This window comes from Aphelocoma coerulescens, chromosome 26, assembly GCF_041296385.1.
Source record: "Aphelocoma coerulescens isolate FSJ_1873_10779 chromosome 26, UR_Acoe_1.0, whole genome shotgun sequence".
Taxonomy (NCBI): domain Eukaryota; kingdom Metazoa; phylum Chordata; class Aves; order Passeriformes; family Corvidae; genus Aphelocoma; species Aphelocoma coerulescens.
The window spans coordinates 6,663,856-6,683,297 of record NC_091039.1 but is presented as its reverse complement, the minus strand read 5'-3'; the positions used below and the strand labels follow the sequence as shown (position 1 = coordinate 6,683,297).

General features: G+C 52.7%; 2 protein-coding genes across 3 annotated transcripts; one reads left to right on the top strand and one right to left on the bottom strand.

Annotated features, from left to right (window-relative positions):
• Positions 1 to 902: 902 nt before the first annotated feature.
• Positions 903 to 12,794, bottom strand: PFKFB2 (6-phosphofructo-2-kinase/fructose-2,6-biphosphatase 2). 2 transcript variants are annotated; one of them, XM_068996093.1, is made up of 15 exons: positions 12,586 to 12,794; positions 11,826 to 11,951; positions 11,640 to 11,736; positions 11,223 to 11,289; positions 11,011 to 11,085; positions 10,839 to 10,895; positions 10,259 to 10,383; positions 9,547 to 9,754; positions 9,225 to 9,371; positions 8,551 to 8,655; positions 7,790 to 7,919; positions 6,746 to 6,808; positions 6,145 to 6,218; positions 4,662 to 4,853; positions 3,256 to 4,123 (listed from the first exon to the last, which is right to left on the bottom strand). In XM_068996093.1, exons 1-15 carry the CDS (start codon positions 12,680 to 12,682, stop codon positions 4,097 to 4,099), a joined length of 1,590 nt encoding a protein of 529 aa, XP_068852194.1. In that variant the 5' UTR covers positions 12,683 to 12,794; the 3' UTR covers positions 3,256 to 4,096. The 2 variants fall into 2 exon arrangements, with proteins under 2 accessions (XP_068852193.1, XP_068852194.1); XM_068996092.1 differs by lacking the exons at positions 3,256 to 4,123; positions 4,662 to 4,853 and adding an exon at positions 903 to 3,243.
• Positions 12,795 to 13,368: 574 nt separating this feature from the next.
• Positions 13,369 to 17,766, top strand: YOD1 (YOD1 deubiquitinase). The gene is made up of 2 exons (XM_068996094.1): positions 13,369 to 13,619; positions 14,215 to 17,766. The coding sequence occupies exons 1-2, from the start codon at positions 13,412 to 13,414 to the stop codon at positions 14,919 to 14,921; spliced, it is 915 nt and encodes a 304-aa protein (XP_068852195.1). The 5' UTR covers positions 13,369 to 13,411; the 3' UTR covers positions 14,922 to 17,766.
• The last annotated feature ends 1,676 nt before the right edge of the window (positions 17,767 to 19,442 follow it).

Here is a 19,442-nt window from a genome sequence, read left to right as displayed (position 1 = left end):
CCACCACCTCAGGAAACCAGTACCTGGTGGAGAGTTAGAGCAAACAATGGAAAAGAACAGAGGAAATGATCTGCATTTTTTTTTAAGTCTCTTTATTGTAAATAAACAGACAGATATTTATGCTCAAGTGCACAGAGCACACAACACACAGCACAAGCTGACGGACACTGCAGCATTTTAAACCTAAAAAAAACCAACTAGAAGGCAGCAGAGCAGCAAAGTTAACAAGCAGCTGGGCAAGACCCCTCTCACCAAACCCTACAGACAGAGCTGCAGCCTGCGAACAGCGCCCAGGAGCAGGGGCACAGCAGGGGTGGCACCGGCAGTGGTCACCCAGAGCCCTTCAGAGGGGCACGGGGTGAGGCCTGGGGACAGCCCCCAGGGCAGGTGGCTGCTGGATGTGCTGGTGAAGGTGCCTCTCCTCCCTCAGCAGCTCCTCAGCCCCTTGGCACCCGGGCCAGGCTCTTCCCTGTCACCCACCCGAGCTGCCGGGAAGGGGACGCCCGGCAGAGGTGACGGCTCTGAGGTCACAGCCAGTGTACACAGATCAGCCAGCCAGGCTGGCTTTAACTCTTTTGCCCCATTTTCCAGATTTTCCCACCACTGGCAGCAGAGATGGAGCAGTTTTAGCCCAAGTGCTCCTTTTTCTCTGCAGTGACACAGAGGGACAGGTCCCACTGAAGGTGACAGCAGCCACCACCACCTTTGCTGCTGGGCACAGAGGGACAGAGAGTCAGGGGGTCACAGAGACCCCCCCAACCGTGGGGAAATGCTCAGGAAGGTGCCAGGCCCACATCCACACCTCCAAACCCACCTCCAGCTGCCCAGCCCATGCCACTGATCCCACTGACAGCGCGAGCTGCTGCTGAGCCTGCTCCACCAAAAACATCTCAAAAACCCCATTGTGCAACGTTTGTTTATTCTGGGGTGTTTGCCCACACAGTGCCAAGGAAATCAGGTGGTTTCAAGGAAATCCCTGGCACAGGGAGCTGCCAGGAGATGCCCGCTGGCAACACCCCAGCCCTGCACCTCGGAGGGCTCAGCAGGACCCTCAGGGCAAGGATCTGCTCCCAAAGCTGCTGCTGCTCTGCTCCAGACACGTTTGCTTTAAACCACAAAGCTTTTCAAGGCTAAAATGCAGGGGGAAAAAGCTTTAATTAAAGCACTGAGGCACAAACCCTGCAGAGAAGGACGAAATTCCATCCCACAGCCCAAAAAGGGACCCACTCCATGGGAATAAGGGACCCCCAGCCACTGACCCAAACTGCAAAACACCTGATTTTCAGCAGTGATAAAAAAAAGTCACGACCACCAACACATCAACAGCGACATTCACGAATCCCGGCAGGTAAAAATAGAGATTTTTGTCTCCTTACAATCATTTACTGCTCAGTGATATGAACATAATGAACTCTTCAGCGAGCCACCCCAGCATTTTGTGCGTAAACATCCTACAGTACATTTTCCACTCCTTTTTTCCACAGAGCAGGAGGGCTTTGGTCGGAGCAGCCGGCCTGACAAGGACGGGGTTGTGCATTCAGAGCATTTTGGAGTGTGCCAGCGAGCACTGCCATGGACAGGCTCCAAACCTCTTCCTTCAACATTTAATCTTTTTTTTTTTTCTGGTTGATTTCTAAGCATAAAAACATTTAAAAGTCAAAACCAGACAGCTGTGCCCTGGGGGGAAAAGCCAGAGGAGGAAAACTAAAAAAATTCAATTTCTCACCACCAAATTTCACCCCTCTGTGGCATAACTGCTTTAGATCAACACATTCCTCTGCTCCTCTGAAATCCTGAAGGGTCAGGATTAGTGCCTTGGTCCTATCTCAGTTTTATCAAATTACAGCTCTGGGAGTGTTTAAAACAACCAAGTTTGAGCTCAAAATGCCCAGGTAAGCCTCGAACTCTGGGGTTGCTGAGCTCCTCCACAGCCAGGGCACAGTTTCCCTGCTGTGGGGATATCCAACATTAATTCCCACATTTAAAATGAGCAACTTCTGGGGCCCAGAACTGCTCAGAGAAATCCTGGAGTCACCTGGGAACAGCACATCCAGAACAGCCTCCTGCTCTGCACCCAAATCTTCCTTTCTTCACCCAACCTGAGGGCCCTGCCCTTATTGCAAGAACAGCTGGAGTGGGGTGAAATGGAGTTTGGCAAAATGCAAGCCAAGACTTGTGGGAGAGAACTGAATATTTGGGGTTTTAAGGGATTTAAGGAAAGGACTGAAGTCAGACACAGCCACACGGAGCTGCAGCACCTGTGCCCTAAACTCTAAAACAGCTTAAAACTATGAAAGGCAGCATTGGGAACATTCACAGCTTATTCATAGGCAAGTTAAAAGCTTGTTGAGGGTCTAAAATTTGGTGCATTAAAAAGAAAACTGATAAAAACCTTGTGCTGCCTGCAAACCCTGCCCAGGAGCGCTGCTGGTCCCAGCCATGCTCCCGTTTTCTGGGGTAAGGGATAAAATATCCCCAAAACGCAGGAAAAATGAGCGAGAGGATGAAGTTTAGGTGGGGATGAGAAGCTAAAATAGGGTTTGAGGTGGGATTTAAAGCACTGGGAGCTTCCAGAGAGGGACAGGAGGGTTTATTGCCATCTGTCCCTCATAGGAGGCACCCCGGGGGATGGATGTGCTGACCTGGCAAGTGCAAGGTGTTACATCCAAGCAAAAGCCTCCCCAGGGCAAAGGAAGTGGCTCAGATTGGGGGATTCACACCAGCACTCACGGAGGGAAAGTCAAACTCTACCTGGAGCTCCCTGGACGGCTGAACAACAGAAAAAATTGTGTTTGAACTTGGAAATAACTTGGAAATGGTAATGGAGGAATAAAAGCTCGGGGATTTGGCCTGGAAATGCCTCTTCCAAAGAAAAGCTGCCTCAGTGAGTAAGAACATGATTATTTTGTCCTCCCACTGTGGTTAATTTTGGCATCTGGCCAGGAGGAAAGACGTGGGACACTATTTCAACACCCGGGGATGCGTTGGCTCACGAGCGTTAAAAGCAGCTTGGAAAAATCTCCACAATAAATATTCTCCAGCCTCGTGGACAGACATTGGAGAGAAAAGACACAGACAGGCTCTAAAAACACAGTTCAAGGCGAGTACTGGCCGAGGTGGCTCGTGGCTCACTGTGCTCCAGGGATGCTCCCGTCCCAGCTGCCGGGCTCCTCCCAGCCGTGGAATTCCCAGCTGGATCCAGGGTGAAAGCAGGGATCCCTACACAGCTAAAGTGGCCATTCTCTGCAGAGAAAAGAGAAATAGGAGAGGGTAAAGCAGGAGACAGCTCAGCTCAGCACACTGAGAGGCGAGTTCCAGCTCCACGGAATTGCTCCACACGGCAGCAACCACCTGAAGATTTCCTTCATCACTTCCATCCGAGCACACAAAGACCCATTTCGCTCTTTACATCACCCTTCAACCTCCTGCCAAGCCCCTCTGAAGGGTTTTCCCATTGCAGCCTGAGCCCACACAAGCTCAGAGTGGTGGAGAAGCTCAGGAGTCAGGAGGCAGTTGGTTACTTGGGGTTGCTCCTTTTTATTTACCTTCACCATGGGAAATCACACTTCCAGAGCCACCTAAGAAGCCTCACAGTGACCATCTTGCATATGAACCACAGTAAATACTCAGAGTTTTGATAAAACTCCCTCCTCTGCCTCACTCAGGGCCCAAGAGACAGCAGGAACACACTCAGACAGTGAAAGTGAATGACAGACCCACGATCCAGTGGCTCCTGCAAAATCCCTGTGAGCAGCAACACCACCACACCTTGTTCTGGGCACAGCTGGGGCCCTGCCCTGCTCAGCCCCAGCGTGGAGCCATCCCATGTCCTGATCCAGGGATGGAGCAAGCTGGGCTTCAAACACACTTCAGCAGCAGCCAGCACAAGCATGAGCACCAGTAAGCCCAGTTGGAGCCCCTGGATCAGCGGGCTCAGCCCCCACTGAGGCCCCCCAGTCTCAGGTTTTATCCAGCAGAAGATTCCTTCTGCTCCATGAGTTTCTCTTTGCCCAGAGTGGTTTCCATGCAACATGAATCAAGAGAAATCCGACTTACTAACCCCAAAGAGAGCACCCAAAGCTGCTTGCAGTGGTACTCAGAGGCAAGCATTTCCCACTGGAGGCTGCAAAGGAAACAGAGAAGCACAGCAGGGCTCAAAGTGCATCTTAAAGGAGATTGAAATAGGAAAAGCAGCAAAGCAAATGAGGGAAGGAGTGAAGCGGCCCCAAAATTTCGTGTCAGCCCAGGGCAGGTTTGTGTGGCAGCAGGAGGTGATATAAGGCAGGGACATCACTTGGCTGCAGTAAAAAACTGGGACAAAGAGGGTGTTTGTAACTTTTCCAGTCAGGTTTTAGCCCAGAAGCAAAATCCTACCCAGAATTAACCCCCCTGCCAAAACCCCGTGGCACTGGTGGAAACCTGCCTGTGTGGAGCCTGATTCTGAAAGAGACTGGCACCAGAATTCCAGCTGAATGGGGGGATTTCTCTGTTTTGGGTTGGTTTCACAGGGTTTTTTTGGCTGGGGTTCTTTCCTTAATCCAATCCAGGACGGATGATCTCCATGCAGAAACAGAGACTCCGCTCAAAATCCTGGGCACGGGCTGGATTTCAGAGAGGACCACGGGGGATGGTGGGGAGGGGGAGCAGAGGGATGGTACCACCTGGACAGGGACTTCCAGCTGTGGCTGCTCAGCCCCTTCTCGAGCTTCCAGGCATGGCAGAGGCCCCAGCAGGTTGAGGGGTTTGCTGCCCAGGCTGTGGTGCCGCGGGCGCTTTACGCTGTCGGCGCTGGCCCGCGGGGTAAAGCTGCTCCTCCTCATCCTCACAGGGCTCTGCCTGCTGGGGAGGGCGTGCTGATCCCACACAGAGGGAATCACCAGGGATGAAAAGGGGGAACCACAGTTTAAAGCCACATCACAGCTCCAGCATCCCTCCCGGAATGTCCCCGCGTCGGGCTGCGCCTTCCCCAGCTCTGCACCGGCTTGGGAAGCAACTTAATCCACCTTGGAGACAACTGGGAAGTGCTTTTTCAGCAGTTTTACTTCCCTTTGGGATTCTTGTTTTGCTTAGGTGGCTCTGTTTGGGTTTGGGGTTTTCTATTTTGTTTCCTATTTTTTTTTTCCCTCTGCACGATCCATTTAGGGGGGGAAAAAAAATAAACAAATAGAAAACTCTCCCTTCTTCCTCTTTCTTCTGCCCCAAAGCAGTCGTGTTACCCCAGCAAAGCAAAGAACAGAAACAGCCTCCAAGTGGGCAGCAATGATTTCCATGCAGGGATCACAGAGAAGTTGGAAAAGTGATAAATCCTGGGGCTGTTTGGGTTGGAAGGACCTTTAAACATCACCCAATCCAACCCCATGCTGGAAACCACGAGGATCCACACAAATCACGCCCAATAGCCTCAATTTGGCATTTGACAGCTCCACAAACCCTCCAGCCACAGCTGCAGGCTCCCAGTTTCCCCAGTCCCTCGGCACAAAAGAATAACCAGATCCCAGCCCAAGAGCTCTTCATAAAATACAACAAAAAGCCTAAATGTACCAAAACCACCTAAAACCAGGTGCATTCAGACTTCCTGTGAGCCAGCAGAGCAGAGCTGGTTTGTGCGCTCTAATTGGGGGCGTTAATTAGAGGCAATCACTGAGGCTTTCCCTGGCAGTCCCTTGGCAAAACAGGGTTTGCAAAAGCAAGGACCTCAAATCTCAGCAACTTGCCCGGGTTTAGCACGGGGTCACAAGGTGGATGGTCAACAGCTATTTAAATAATGGCAGAGAGAGGATTCCAGAAAGAGAAAACTCATCAAGACAAGGAGAAAAATCCACCTTAACCCTTTTGCCAGGTCTTTTTGGGATGATCAGTAAGCATCGACAGCAAGCACGGCACTGAAAACGGAGAACGAGACCTGGAGTTTAAAATCTACGTCCGAAACTTGCCTGCTCTGCTTCCTACAACAGCTCTGAAAAACATTCACCCCCCTGGCCTGGGAAGCACTGATTCAGCCTACAATTAATTCTGCTTTTGGGGGTTATTTCTGAAGAGAATCCTTCTGCTCACTGAAAGCCACCAGCAGCTCTCGGTGTTTAACAGGGTTTGTGGCTTATTTTGGAGAAGGGACAGAGCCAGAGGTGTAGCAGCAAAACTTACTGAGTTCAGGGAGGGTTTGTCCCGGTGGGTGTTCACTGCTTCCACATTCAGGGTAATTGTCTCCACTTTACAGCCTTCGCCAAAGAGAAAGGGAATTTTATTTAAGCAATTTATTTAAAAAACAGCACGGAAAGTGAACAGGAATACATTTATGGTTTTACTTATAAACTACAACACAGCTCATAAATGCACAGTTCACCCCATGAACAGAATTTCTCACTTCACTTTGTGGCTTTAAGCATGAGAGCACAGCCCTGGGTTATTTGAGCTGCACAGGAAAGCCACTTTTAGCTGCCTGCAGCCCAAGCTTGGAGGCACAGCCTTCCTCACCCACAGGGAAAATCCCATTGTTTACAGGAGAGGCCAGGGCAGAACACCCTGCACCTCCACATCTGCTCCCCCAACACCCCCAACCCTCCAGAACCCTTTTCTATGTTAACCTTTTACATGTTAGCCAGGAAATAACCTGTTTATGTATCACCAGAAGCTCTTACAGCATGGCCAGGTGCTGCCACACGTAGACACAAGCCTGCCCATCACATCCCACACACAAACCGGGCCAGAAATTAAAATTAAGAATTAAAAGAAAGCAGTCATTTACCATAGGCAACAGGTGTGAGCTTGAGAATGGTGTGGAGGGGGCAGCGCAGGTAGGGCAGCTCATCTGGGACAGAGAAAGGTGTTATGGGGTCACCTGTGATGCCACAGCCCCCCTGCCCCTCCCCAGCCCCACAGCAGCAGGGATGTCCCTGCCCATCACAGAGGGGTTGGACTAAACCCTCCGAAGGGTCCCTCCAACCCAAACCATTCTAGGATTGCACAGAAATTGTTCTGGGGACAAAAGCCTGTGGATGGCACCCAGCCATTCAGCCAGGGCAGCAGGGAGCCGCAGAAAATCAAAATACAGGAGCTGGAAAGGAGAGTGGAGCCCACTGATTGCAGCCAGCCTGGAGGGCAGCTGGCTCAGGGCTCCCCAGCACTTGGCAGGGCTGGGTTAAGGGTTGGACTCAACCCTCTAAAAGGGCTTTTCCAACTCAAACAATTCCATAACTCCTGCCAGAGGAAACCTCTCCAGTGGCACACGGCTGGGAAAGCACCGCAGCAACAGCTGCCACAGGCCCACGGGAGATTCATTCAGAACTGCATTAAAAAGTTCACAAAGTTTGTTAGAAGTTTATGAACTTCACTGAAAGTTTTATTAAGCTCTAGTGCCACTCACTGGAGCTTGCAGCAGACTGGAACCTTTCAGTCTGTGCAAGAAATCAGCATTTCCCTGGGACAGAGCACTCCTGCCAGCCCTTCTGGGCCACTGAGGCTCTTTAGTTCATCAGAAAACCTTTTCTTTACATTAAAAACCAGTCCCCTACACATTCTGCAAGTGCTGCTGCTGCTGCAAACAGATCCAGAAACAACACTGGAGCAGAAAAGCAGCAGCACATTCGTGTTTGACCCTCAGGGAGCTCCTTGTGCTGCTGCAGTGCAATGGTTAAAGCGTTGCTGAAACGTTTCCTTCCCTCCTTTTTTAAGCAGCTCCTCCCTTGTTAAAAAAAACCCCAAGCAGTCATTACAAGCCTCCCTCCCAAAAACCCTGTGAGGGGAAGGAGGGAGAGGAGCCAGCCCCAGCACCACCCCTGTATTTTTGTACCTGCACTCTTGTCAAGAAAATAAGCCAGGAGGCACCTCATAACTGCCTGGTGGGAGATAACAAGGACATTGCCTTGCCTTTCCAGCTCCATAATTACCGGCTCCAGGCGCTGGACTAAGTCCTGGTAGGACTGGAAAACCAAACAGGAACTTGTCAAGGGGTTGTGTAAACACGGGGTTAAAGCAGAGGTGGCAATTAGCAGCGTCACATCCAGGGAAATATCAGTTAAAGTAGCAAAATGAGGAGGCTATGGCTGATGTGGTAAAAACAGTCAAACACCCCAAAAATAAAACCCACAGCAGAAGGTGAAATGCAGTGTCAGAACCCTCAGACCGTGGGAGGGCTCGGATTACTGGTAACTCAATGAGTAGAGTCAGAAAAAAACCCAAATAAAATAGTAAATGATTCATTTAAACAGGTTGTGAAGTAAACCCAGAAATGACTCCAGGCCACACCCACGGTAATTTCATTTCCCAGATGGCTTCTCAATGACAATTCAGGCCTGGGGTGCAGAACTCCCTCGGTGTCTGAGGGCAGCATCCAGCAAGTGGCCAAAATAATGGACTGAAAAGCATCATCTGCACCCCACAGTGAGGGAAATCAATAAGCATTTCCCCCAAAAGGGAATTGGGGATCCTAATGTCTTCAGTTTCTCATACAAATGGCCGAAAAAGTTACAACTGAGTCAAGTCTCTCAATCCCACATGCAAATGTTTGTTTCACTGCACTCTGTATTATTGTATTTTCTTTAGGGTCCTCACCTCCCCTCCAGGATAACGATAAAGGTACTTCTCCTGATCCCTCATGGCAAACTCATCTGGGTACTTGGCTTCTATTTCTGCGTAGGTCATTTCTTCACAGACCCCCTGAGGGAAGGAAAACTGGTTACCACAAACCTTATTTCATCAGAGGGCCAACACCACAACAGGGAGGGAAGGAAAAGCAAGAGGCTGAGACCAAGGATCCCTTTATGGCATGGAAATTTTAGGTGTTGCATCTGACCCAGCCCTGCCCCCAGTGTGGGTACCAGGGTGGTTTGAAGAGGCTGGGCTTTGGTTTTGTCTCAAAACCTGTGTTTGCCAGGGATGAAAAATGAGCCCTCACTTCCCCAGCAACCACCCTGCAATTTCCTGAGACAATCAGAGTGGGAGCAGCAACCTTTGCCCAGCCAGGAGGGTGTGACAGATGTCTGGGATGTTCAGTGTTATCCTCCTCCTCCACACCAGCTGGAATGTCCCCAGCAAGGCCTGGCAGCTCTGAACACTCTCAGCCCTGTACCAAACCACCCCAAACCTCATCATGACGGCCGACACTCGTGATACAAGAACGTGGCTATAAACCAACAGAAAACAGCCAACTTTATGGTGATTAACTTGGCTTTAAACCCTATTTCCCACCTAGAAAAGCTGAGGGTTTTAAGCAGCCTTTCACTCACAGCATCGATCTCGTTGAGGATCTTCCACTGCTCATACAGCACTCCCAGGGACTCGGCCGTCTGGATCGTCCTCTTCAGCTGGCTCGTCCACACCTTCAGATCCACGATCTCCTGCTCCTCGATGAACTTCTTCAGCGCTTGGGAAAACTGGGGAGAAAAGCTCCGGGGAGGTTAGGAGGGGGCAGGGGGAGCTGCAGCTGCTCAGAGCATCGTCCGGGGCCGTGGTGGTCGCGGCAGGATCCGGCTGCGGGGGGGACGCGGAGCCCGGCGCTGCCCCGGCTCACACGGCACAGACCCTGCCCCGGGGCTGCCGGGCACGTACCTGCTTCCCTCGGGCTGACAGACCAGAGTCCCCACCAATCTTGCCAACAAGGTTATATTCACTCTCACCGTGTCGGCAGAGGTAGATGGTGCGTGGCTGGACATGAATGTTCATTAGGTAATAGACGATTTTACTCTGGATGTAATCCTGGACTCTGTTGACCAGGAACCGCTGGCCCACATTGATCACTTTAATGAAGGAAAGATCTCTGGAGTCAACATAAAATAAGAACACCCACACGACTGGTTTTAAAAACAAGGCACGAGCACCTGCGGGTGTCACCCAGCTATTCCTCTGCCCCTGGCTGTTCCAGCAGGCAGGACGTGCTCTGAACTGCTGTGCTTAAAAATCCTTCCCTGGGAGCATGGGCAGGCCCTGGCACAGGGTGCCCAGAGAAGCTGTGGCCGCCCCTGGATCCCTGGAAGTGCCCAAGGCTGGGTTGGAAGGGGCTTGGAGCAGCCTGGGACAGTGGAAGGTGTCCCTGCCCATGGCTTTTAGAGATGGGCTTTTAGATCCCTTCCAACCCAAGCTATTCTGTGCTCACACTACAGCACACAGAGAAAAATCCCTTCAAATCAAATCACTTGGGACCTGTGATTCACCTTCACACAGTCACACCTGCAGAGAGCAGAGGTGCTGGAGCACCCTGAGCCCCAGACAGCAAAGCAGCTCCAGTGCCCAAGGACAAAGTGTACCTCGGGGATTTGCTTACTTGTCATTAGCATCGGGGTCCAGAGGCTGGTAGGTGACCTTGTAGCACTCAATCCTCTTCAGGAAGTCGTCCATCACGTTCTCCCGGTGCCTCTCTGGATAGTCGGGGCTGGAAACTTTCACCTCCTGCCCAACAGACAGCGGCGCTTTGTGAGAGTTAAGCAAACTCAAGTGGGAACAAAAGCAGCGATGAACAACATTATTTCCCCCTTCTGAAACAAATCCCCATTGTTTAACGCTGCCTTGAGGAAAAATCTGCTCCCGGAGAGGACACAAAGGGCGACTCTTAAGGCACTGAAGTGCTTGGCCCTGACAGACACAGCTGGCTCCGAGCTCTGCCCTCCCTCCCTCCCAGGACAGCGATTCAAGGTCACACATTCCCCGGCTCCATTTGATTTCCACATTCTCACATAACGGCATCTCTGGCTTTTAATAAACCTGCAAATCCCAGCTGCTTATTCCCCAGGTGAAACGTGAGAGGGAGGCGTTTGCAGAGATCCCCGAGAGCTCCCGGAGCCTGTGACCTTGCACCGAGCGCCCGAGTTCCCACGGCAGCCGAGCCTGGGAAGAGCAGCACGCACCAGGATATTGGCAGCAATGACCTCTGGATCATCACAGACAGACTCCACGAAAAACACCTACGGAGAAGGCAGGGAAGCACATTTCAGAGTCAAAACTCGAGAGCTCCTGCCCCAGGGAGCTGCAATGCCCTCGGCACAGCGACTACAAATTAAACACACAATTAAGCACTACCTTGAAAGCATTTTCCTTAGCAAAATTTAAGATCAGGTCCCGTCGCTCCCGAGTCGTGTTGGTCGCGTCAAACACCTGGCAGAAAATGAGGAAGGAGCACAGAGCAAGTCTGGCTTAAGACTTTTAAACCAGCCCCAAATCAGGTCCCCAAACACCCCGGGCAGCTTTGAACTGCCCCTGTGTAGAGCTGTTTTTAGCGCAGAGGATCTTACAGCTATTTGCCCGCACTCCTCCAAGAGATAAGACTTCACATCTTCCAGAGCCACCAAGGCGCAGCGTCTGCAGAACAGAAATAGGGATGCTCACAGCTGACGGAAAGCATTCCCACAGCAAAGCTCCTGAGCCAGCAGGGAGGGATCCAAACACCTCCCTCCCACCCCTGCACCTTCCTAACAGCCTCAGAGATCTTAGGGCACCTCTGTGTCTAACGTGCTCTGTGAGCCCCTGAGCTCTGTGCCAGCCCCAGACACCCACACCCATCCCTGGCAGGATCCCTGCACAGGCTGCGCTCTTCCCTCCCGCTGCCACAGGCACTCAGAGCGACTCTGTGCTCCTCAGACACGCAGCCTGCCAAGACCCGAGTGCCCCCAGCCCACCCCGGACCGACTCAGCCCCTGACAGGGACTCACTTGCGGATTTCCATGGCCTCTTTGTTGTCGTGCCTGAAGAAGTCGTAGGACTTGTAGGACTTCACCGCCTCGCGCCGATACACCCCTAAATTAAACACTTCGCACACGAGAGAGGAGGGCGTGAGGCCACGGCCCTGGCAGGTGTCACAGCACAGGGCGGGGATGTCCCCACACCCCCACCCCCACCTTTGGTGGGCACACCGATCCAGTTGAGATAGCGGGTGAGCTTTTTGGACATGTAGGTCTTGCCCCGCGCGGGCAGCCCGATCATCACGATCAGCGTCGGGGAGTTGGTCATGTAGGAAGCCCATGCTGCAAAAAAAGAAATACAAACACCCCAGAACAGCATCAGCGGCACTGCAGAGCGGAAAGCGAGACCCGGGCCGGCGTCACCGCATCTCCCGGTGGATAAAGCACCTCCGTGCATCCCACAAGGGGCTCGCGTTGAGTCCGTGCCGCTAATGAGCTGCTGTGACCACTCCGTGGTCTCCCAGGCGTTGCTAATGAGGCGGACGGGCAGCACCGCTGCTTAATGGGGCTTTTAGCGTTAGAAGCATTTACCGCCCGGGCTGGAGCCGTCAAGGGCGAACGAAAGATGTTTTTAACAAAACGATCACGTTCTCTCAGCAAACAGCCGGAGCGAGCTCCGAAAACGCCCGCGGAGAGGCAAGATTTGGGGGGAAAAGCACGGGATGGGGATGGATGCAGCAGGCGGGAGGCTGGAGGCGAGCGGGACAGCGTAACCCCAGGGAGGGGAGAGCCAGGGCAGGCAGCAGGACCGGCATTCCCGCCCGGAGCGCGTCCCGCGCGGGATGGACGCGGCTCCGGGGCAAACGCGCTTCTCCCCGCGCCGCCCGATCCCCCCGCCGCTGCCGACTTCATTTAAGGACACGGAACGCGCATCCTGCCCCGCACCATCCACCCCCCCGGGGCCGCCGTTACTCACAGCACTGCTTCTCGCCGGCCCTGCCCCGCGGGGCCCCGGCGCAGCCCCGCGGCGCCGCCGACATGGCTCCGCGCCGCCGCTCCGCGCCTCGCCGCATGCAGATCGCATGCAAATCGCATGCAAATGCCGGGGGGAGGTCGGACCCGGCGGAGCGGGGACGGAAAGCGGGGCCCGGGCCCCGCACGCGCGGGAAAAGGGGCGCGGCGGGGCGGGAGGGCGGGCGCGCGTCCGGCGCGCGGGGGCGCGCGCTGCATGCAAATGAACCGGGGCGGCGGTGGGCGGGGCGAGAGGGGCGACCGGAGCGCGCGCGCTATGCAAATGAGATGGGCGGCGATGAAAGGGGAACGCGGCTCGCGCCGCCATGCAAATTCAGGCGCGCTATGCAAATGAGATGGGCGGGGGCCGACGGGGAAGGGGAGGGACCGGAGCCCGCCCCGGCAGCTCGCGTTATGCAAACGAATGGCAGGGTTGTATGCAAATTAGACGGGCGGTACTGCTTCTTTATGCAAATCAGACGCCCGGCGTGCTGTACGAATGGCAGGGGGTGTCCGGTTGTATGCAAATCAGACGGGCGGTACTCTTTATGCAAATCAGACGCCCGGCGTGCTGTACGGACGGCACGGGAGCGGTGCCCGGCTCTATGCAAATGAGGCCATGCAAATGACCCGGCGCCGCGCGCGCTCCGCCCCCCGCCCCGCCCCGCCCCGCCCCGGGCCGCGCTCTGATTGGCCGCGCGCCGCGGTGACGCCGCGCGCTCTCGCGAGAGCGGGGCGGGCGCGGGCCGGAAGCGGAAGCGGCGGCGGGCGGTGCGGCGGCGGCCCCGAGGATGCTGCGGCTGCGCTGCAAGGCCCGGAGCGGCTCGCACGCGCTGCCGGGGCTGTCGCCGCACTCCCGCCTCCGCGACATGCAGGCCGCGCTCGCCGCGCTCACCGGCGTGCCCGCGCCCGCCCAGCGCCTCCTGCACGGCTTCCCGCCGCGCAGCCTCGACCTCAGCGACGGCGAGCGGCGGCTCGGCGAGCTCGGCATCCACTCGGGTGAGGGCCCGGCGCGGGGAGGGGGAGGGCGGGGGGCGGCGCTTTGCGGGCTCTGCTGCCCCACGGCTGCTGCTACGTTAATTAAAGAGGCCGTGGCACACACGCCCCTCCTCGGCCGGCGGTCGGGCCGGTTCCTGGTCCCGGGGGAGGCGTCACCGCCCGGCTCGGCGGCGCTTCCTGCTCGCTGCAAGTGCCGGTGGTGCTTTGGCCGCGTCCCGGGGCTCCGGAGCAGAAGCGAGCGGGGCTGGAGGGGACAGGGACCGCGCCGCGCCAGGTGAGTCCCGCGGGGCCGTTGCGGTGCCAGCGGCTGTTGGCTGGGGCTGTGTCCCAGCAGGATACCGAGATGGGGGAAACGGGCGGAGCTGTCCGAGGCCGGGTTGGACGGGGCTTGGAACACCCTGGGGTACTGGAAGGTGTCCTGGCAGGGGTGGGACTGGGTGATGTTTAAGACCCCGAGCCATTCCATGATTCCATGATTGTCCTTTGTGATCCTCAGCAGTGACAGCACAGCCGTGTTTTTGTGTTGTAGGAGCAGCAGCAGCTTTTAAGTCCCCGCTTTATGTCCCTCTCACCTCTCCCTCTTCCTGTCTGGCAGGTGACACTCTCATAGTCGAAGAGGACACATCCAAACCCGAGCCTGACTCGCCCGTGGTCACCAAAAAAACAATGTCCCACCCTGTCAGGGAAGCTGTGCCTGTGCTGGCCAGGAGGGTTGTGCCAGCAGACAATTCCTGCCTGTTCACCAGCGTGTCCTACGTGGTGGAGGGCGGCGTGTACGACCCCGGCTGCGCCCCCGAGATGCGCAGCCTCATCGCCCAGATCGTGGCCAGCGACCCCGAGTCCTACTGCGAGGCTGTCCTGGGCAAAACCAACAGGGAATACTGTGACTGGATCAGGAGGGAGGAGACCTGGGGAGGAGCCATCGAAGTGTCCATCCTGTCCAAGTTCTACCAGTGCGAGATCTGCGTGGTGGACACGCAGACCGTGCGCATCGACCGCTTCGGGGAGGACGCCGGCTACGCCAAGCGCGTGCTGCTCATCTACGACGGCATCCACTACGACCCCCTGGAGCGCCGCGTCCCCGGCTCGGACATTCCCCCCCAGACCATCTTCTCCACCGGCGATGACGTGGTGCTGGCACAAGCCCTGGAGCTGGCGGACGAGGCCAGGAGGAAGAGGCAGTTCACGGATGTGAATCACTTCACCCTGCGCTGCATGGTGTGCCAGAAGGGACTCACGGGGCAGCTGGAGGCCAGGGAACACGCCAAGGAGACTGGACACACCAACTTCGGGGAGGTGTGAGCTCAGCATGAGGAGGGTGCCATCGACTACCTCACCGCTCCGGAATCAAATTCTGGAGTCCCAGATAAGCTGTTTGTAATCATAAAATTCCGTTCACAGAGCTTGAAAAGCGAATTAACTTCATGGTGGCCAACGGACAGGTTTGGGAATAGGGGACTGGGAGTAGGGATGCTAAGGGATGGCACTTGGGCTGGTGGTGGACAGTGGCAGCCACACCTTGAGTTCATAACCTGCTGTGTGTGTGTGTGATCTGAGCAGACAGACACAACCTGGCTTGTCCAACACTGGTGTAAAACCCACCTCTGAGGTGCTGAATGAATGTCTCTGGATGATTTCAGGGCAATTCAGGGGATGCAAGGCTTTGGGACACACACACATCAGCACCACTTACACTGGGAATTAGGCTCTGCACACAGGAGCAGCTCTCAGAGGGGAAACTGCTCGCGTGGTGCATGATTTGTAATCAAAGATCAAGTACAATAGCAAAATACAATTTGTAGTGGAAAGAGGATCTCTGAGCTGCCCTGTGCCATCGGGAATAGACTGTGTAGTTTGTGTGGAGAGAACTTGAGGGAGAGAAATGGCCTCTAAGCTTTAAGGTAGCCTTTAAATTAATGAGTAGATGGATAAGTGTTGAATAAAACTTATTAATCCTCCGTAGGTAGTTTTTAGTTGCTTGAAAAATAACTCTCAACCCCCTGGTGTTTACACTGCATCAGAGCATAGGCATGTTTCCTGGAGTACTTGGGATTCTTCTTCATAGGAGCATTGGAAATTCCTGCAAGAGGGAAGTGAGTAGTTAGGGAAGTGACTTAATTTGCATCTGTTAAATACATTGAATACTTTACTTGAGTAGAGCCAATCACGGCCATGGTGTCACTAAGCTGTTCCAGTTTCCAAATACTGTAAATGAGCACTTTAAGGTTGAGTTCTCACTCTTTGCTGGTAAAAAGTTTTGCCCTCTGAAGGCCAGAGCCAGAAGGGAGGCTTGAAATTTCATCTGCTTTCTGCCTTAATGTGTTTGATTTGTCACCGGTGACTGTGGAGTAGCGAGACTTTCATTGTGGTAATGAAGGGTGCAGCTGAATATTCAGAACAAAATAAGCTGGGTGGAGTGCCCCACTCCTTGGACTGTTCAGAATCAGGGAAGATGAAATTGGTTTAATGGGATATCTTACCTCACAGTGGGGCTGTGAAGCTTAACAGCAAGTGCTTTCGAGGGCTTTTAAAAGGTGCTGTAAAGGTGCATATTACTGAAGGGGATTTATGGGGTGTTTTTTTTTCTTTGAAATGCCTGCAACACATCCTTGTTTCTTGAATTTTAAAATATCCTTTGCCTGCCATTCGTGTGTTACTGTTTTGAGTGACCTTCCTTGCACTTTTAGAAGGGGGAGCAGGAACGAGCATCTTCGGACTGAGGCAGAAATAAACCCCCTTTCCACGTGGAACCTAAAATCCAGTTTGAAAGGCCTCTGTTCCCTAAGGCACCTGACCAAACCGGTGCAGCAACACCACCTTTTCTGCAAAAATCACATTTCACGTTCTCAGCGGAGGCTCCCACTTGGATCTCGAAATGCAGGAGGGTTTTACTGAAGAAGGAACATAATTACATAAGTGCTTTGCTGAATTAAGGCATGAATAATTAAACAGAAAGCCTAGAATCGCCAAGAGCACTAAGGACCAGGTTTGTTTTTAATTCAGTATTAAAATACACATGAGCACTGTTGGGAGTTTCCTACAGAAAGCCATTTAGCTTCCAGTGTTAAACCCCGCTCTGCTTTTAGCCTCTCATTAGGAAAAGAAGATAAAAACCCCCAAAACCCAGCATTAAACCCAGCCCTGTAGAAGCTGATGCTTAAAAACCTCCAGAAATACCTGACAGTTCAAAGGAACTTGAAGATTACACTGTGTTATAACTACTTGAGCTGAAGTACTGGCTAGGAATGAGACCAAGAGACTGTCAAGCCCCAGGTGTGCTCTCAGCTTTCCCAGGGAAGCAGGGACGTGCCTGGGACAAGGAGCTGATCCTCACCCTTTGCCATCTGTCACATGGACACAATACCTACCTCAGAGAGGTGCACGAGGTGTCTTTGGGTGTCTTTGAAACACAAGTGGAAGATCCATATATTTATTGTCTGCCTTGACTTTGGGGAGCAACCCTTAGGTTTTAGCTTTGTGTCCTGGATGAATTTCTCAAAGTGTGTAAAACCTTTTTTTTTTTTTCTTTTTTTGGTAATTCTCAGTTGCAGTATTTGAAAAAAAAAAAAAAAAGAGCTTTATTTAATCCAGAGTGTTGCTCTAGAGTGTTGCTAGATCATGTTTGCATTGGGAATCTGCTAACAGAGAATCAGTTCCGTTGGAGGGAGGTGCGTCACTATCACTGCTTGGATGTTTTCTTTTGTTGCCTAGAAAATAAAATCTCTTTGGTTAAAAAAAAAAAAAATACCTGTAATTTGTGGTTGTAAAAGAACAAGTCATCTTTGGCACTGAGTGTGAGAAAAACTTTTTGTTCTCCTAAACTTTCCCAAACAAAAAGTATCTACGTTATTTAAAATGTAAAGTCTGGATAGATTTAAATTACAACTCCTTTTCTTTTTACAAATTATTATTAGGGGGATTTTTAGTACTTTTTAACCAGGATTTTCCTGCCCTTAATGACACAGTCAGGGAATTATCACAAAAATGGCATCCTTTAGTGGTGGGATGAATTCTGAATATCAGAATGGGACAAGATGAGCTTCAAGGTCCTTTCCAACCTAAACCATTCTGGGATTCTACGAAATGTGATACCTGAGATATCAGGACTCAGCTGTAAAGAGAGTTTTACATCCCTGCAGAATCTATTATGCATTGAAATATATAAATCATTAAACAGATTTTATGAATATTTGGGTCCAGTATTACACAGATCTACTCCGTGGATGCAATAGACTGAGAGACCAGTCTGGGGAGAAAATCAGTGGTAACTGGAATTTCTGAAGGACAAACCTAATTCCTAAGTTCTGGGTGAATCCTATCAAAAGAGCAGTTTCTGGGGAGAGCACTGAGGAAAGGAACATCTTGTTCCACGGTCCATCTGAAATCAGCACCTTTCCCTGAGCACAGTCCCAGCAGGGGCCACTTGTGACAGGTTGGGCACAGGCTCCTGTAGCCGTCCTGCTCTCCTGGAGACTTGGAGAACATCCCAGCACTGGAACTGGGATCTGTTCTGGGGCAACCAACCCCCTGTGAAACCGAAACCTCTCTGACCCCGCAGTGCTGTCTCTGTGGCCTTCTCCACGTGGGAGGGGACAGGGCTGAATGAGGAGAGAGCAGAAGTTCTGTGCTGCTGTGCCCCGTGCTGGGGGAGCTTCTGAGAAATCAGACCGACACACGAGTGCTGAATCGTCTGTGTTTGGCTGATTTCGCTGCAGAACCCGCCCGTGGGCCAGCCCTGGGAACCTCTCCCTGGCAAGGAAACTCTCCAGAAGAGGAACTAAAAGTAGTCAGCTTGCTGTTTTGAAAATTGCTGCTGTCACACAATTAAATGTCTGCCTGCATTTTACATCAAACTGCATCCAGCTCTAAAACTGCCGTCAGGCTTGCTCTGAAAAAAAAATCCTTCAAATTGGGTGAAATCACTCCTGCTGTTTCACCTGTCTGAGCACCAGATGCTTCCTGGAGCAGGAATACAACAGAGGAGCTAACAAAATCAGGTTGTCCAAGATTGCAGTGCCCTTGTCTTTTATTTTTAATTAAAGTCTTGAGGAAAGTGTTGGGGAGCTATTAAACCTTGAGAGCTGCCTTCTCATCTCTGGTGTTAATGGTAACCAAGCTATGGAAACACCTCACGTCCCTTCTCTGGCTCTTTTCTGTAAAGCAGAGATAACAAACAGAGCTCCTTGGCCATAGGAAGGTTTAATGACTGCTGTGCAACAGGAGGCATTAACGACGTGGTGCTTTCCATAGCTGATTTGTCAGCACCCAGGCTGTACCTGCAATTTGGGTGAAGGAAAGTGCCCAAGAGTTCCACAGAGTCAAATAAACATCCTTACCTTGACAGGAATCTTATCAGTGACGCCATGTGGATGCTTCTCCTTCAGGGCCAGGCCTGAGTCACTTGTGTCCTCGTGTTTAGGAACAGGGTGAGGCACAGCAGGGCTGTGAACCTGCCAAAGTCCTTCCAGGGCACTGGGAAGTTCTCTCTGCATCATTTGACTCCTCACATGCCCTTCGTGCCATCTGTGTGAAATCACACCTTGTTTTGGGTTGGATCTATTTGTATTTGTTGGAGGGAGAGGAATGTGGAGAAGGAACAGGTTCTTTCTGGGCTTCTGATTCGGAGCAGCTCAAGATTTCTCCTGATGGATCATGACACCTTCCTGACCCACACAGGGCTGCAGGCAGCCAGCTCTGCCTGTTCTACTGCCCAGATTGGAGTCCTGGTGCTGTCAGGACACCCCTGCCCTGTGCTGCTGCTCACTCACACCCTGCTGGCACTGCAATAACAAAATAACCCCAGCTTTGGTTTCCTCCCTCTCT

Bases quoted from the DNA above. Each gene is read 5' to 3' on its own strand.
- PFKFB2 (XM_068996093.1), bottom strand. From the start codon at position 12,682: ATGCGGCGAGGCGCGGAGCGGCGGCGCGGAGCCATGTCGGCGGCGCCG. The intron at 11,737-11,825 runs GTGGGGGTGGGG...TCGTGTGCGAAG, and splicing joins GATCGGTGTGCCCACCAAAG to TGTTTAATTTAGGGGTGTAT. The intron at 4,854-6,144 runs GTAAGTTTTGCT...GTGTGGGATCAG, and splicing joins ACAAACCCTCCCTGAACTCA to CACGCCCTCCCCAGCAGGCA.
- YOD1 (XM_068996094.1), top strand. From the start codon at position 13,412: ATGCTGCGGCTGCGCTGCAAGGCCCGGAGCGGCTCGCACGCGCTGCCG. The intron at 13,620-14,214 runs GTGAGGGCCCGG...CCTGTCTGGCAG, and splicing joins CGAGCTCGGCATCCACTCGG to GTGACACTCTCATAGTCGAA.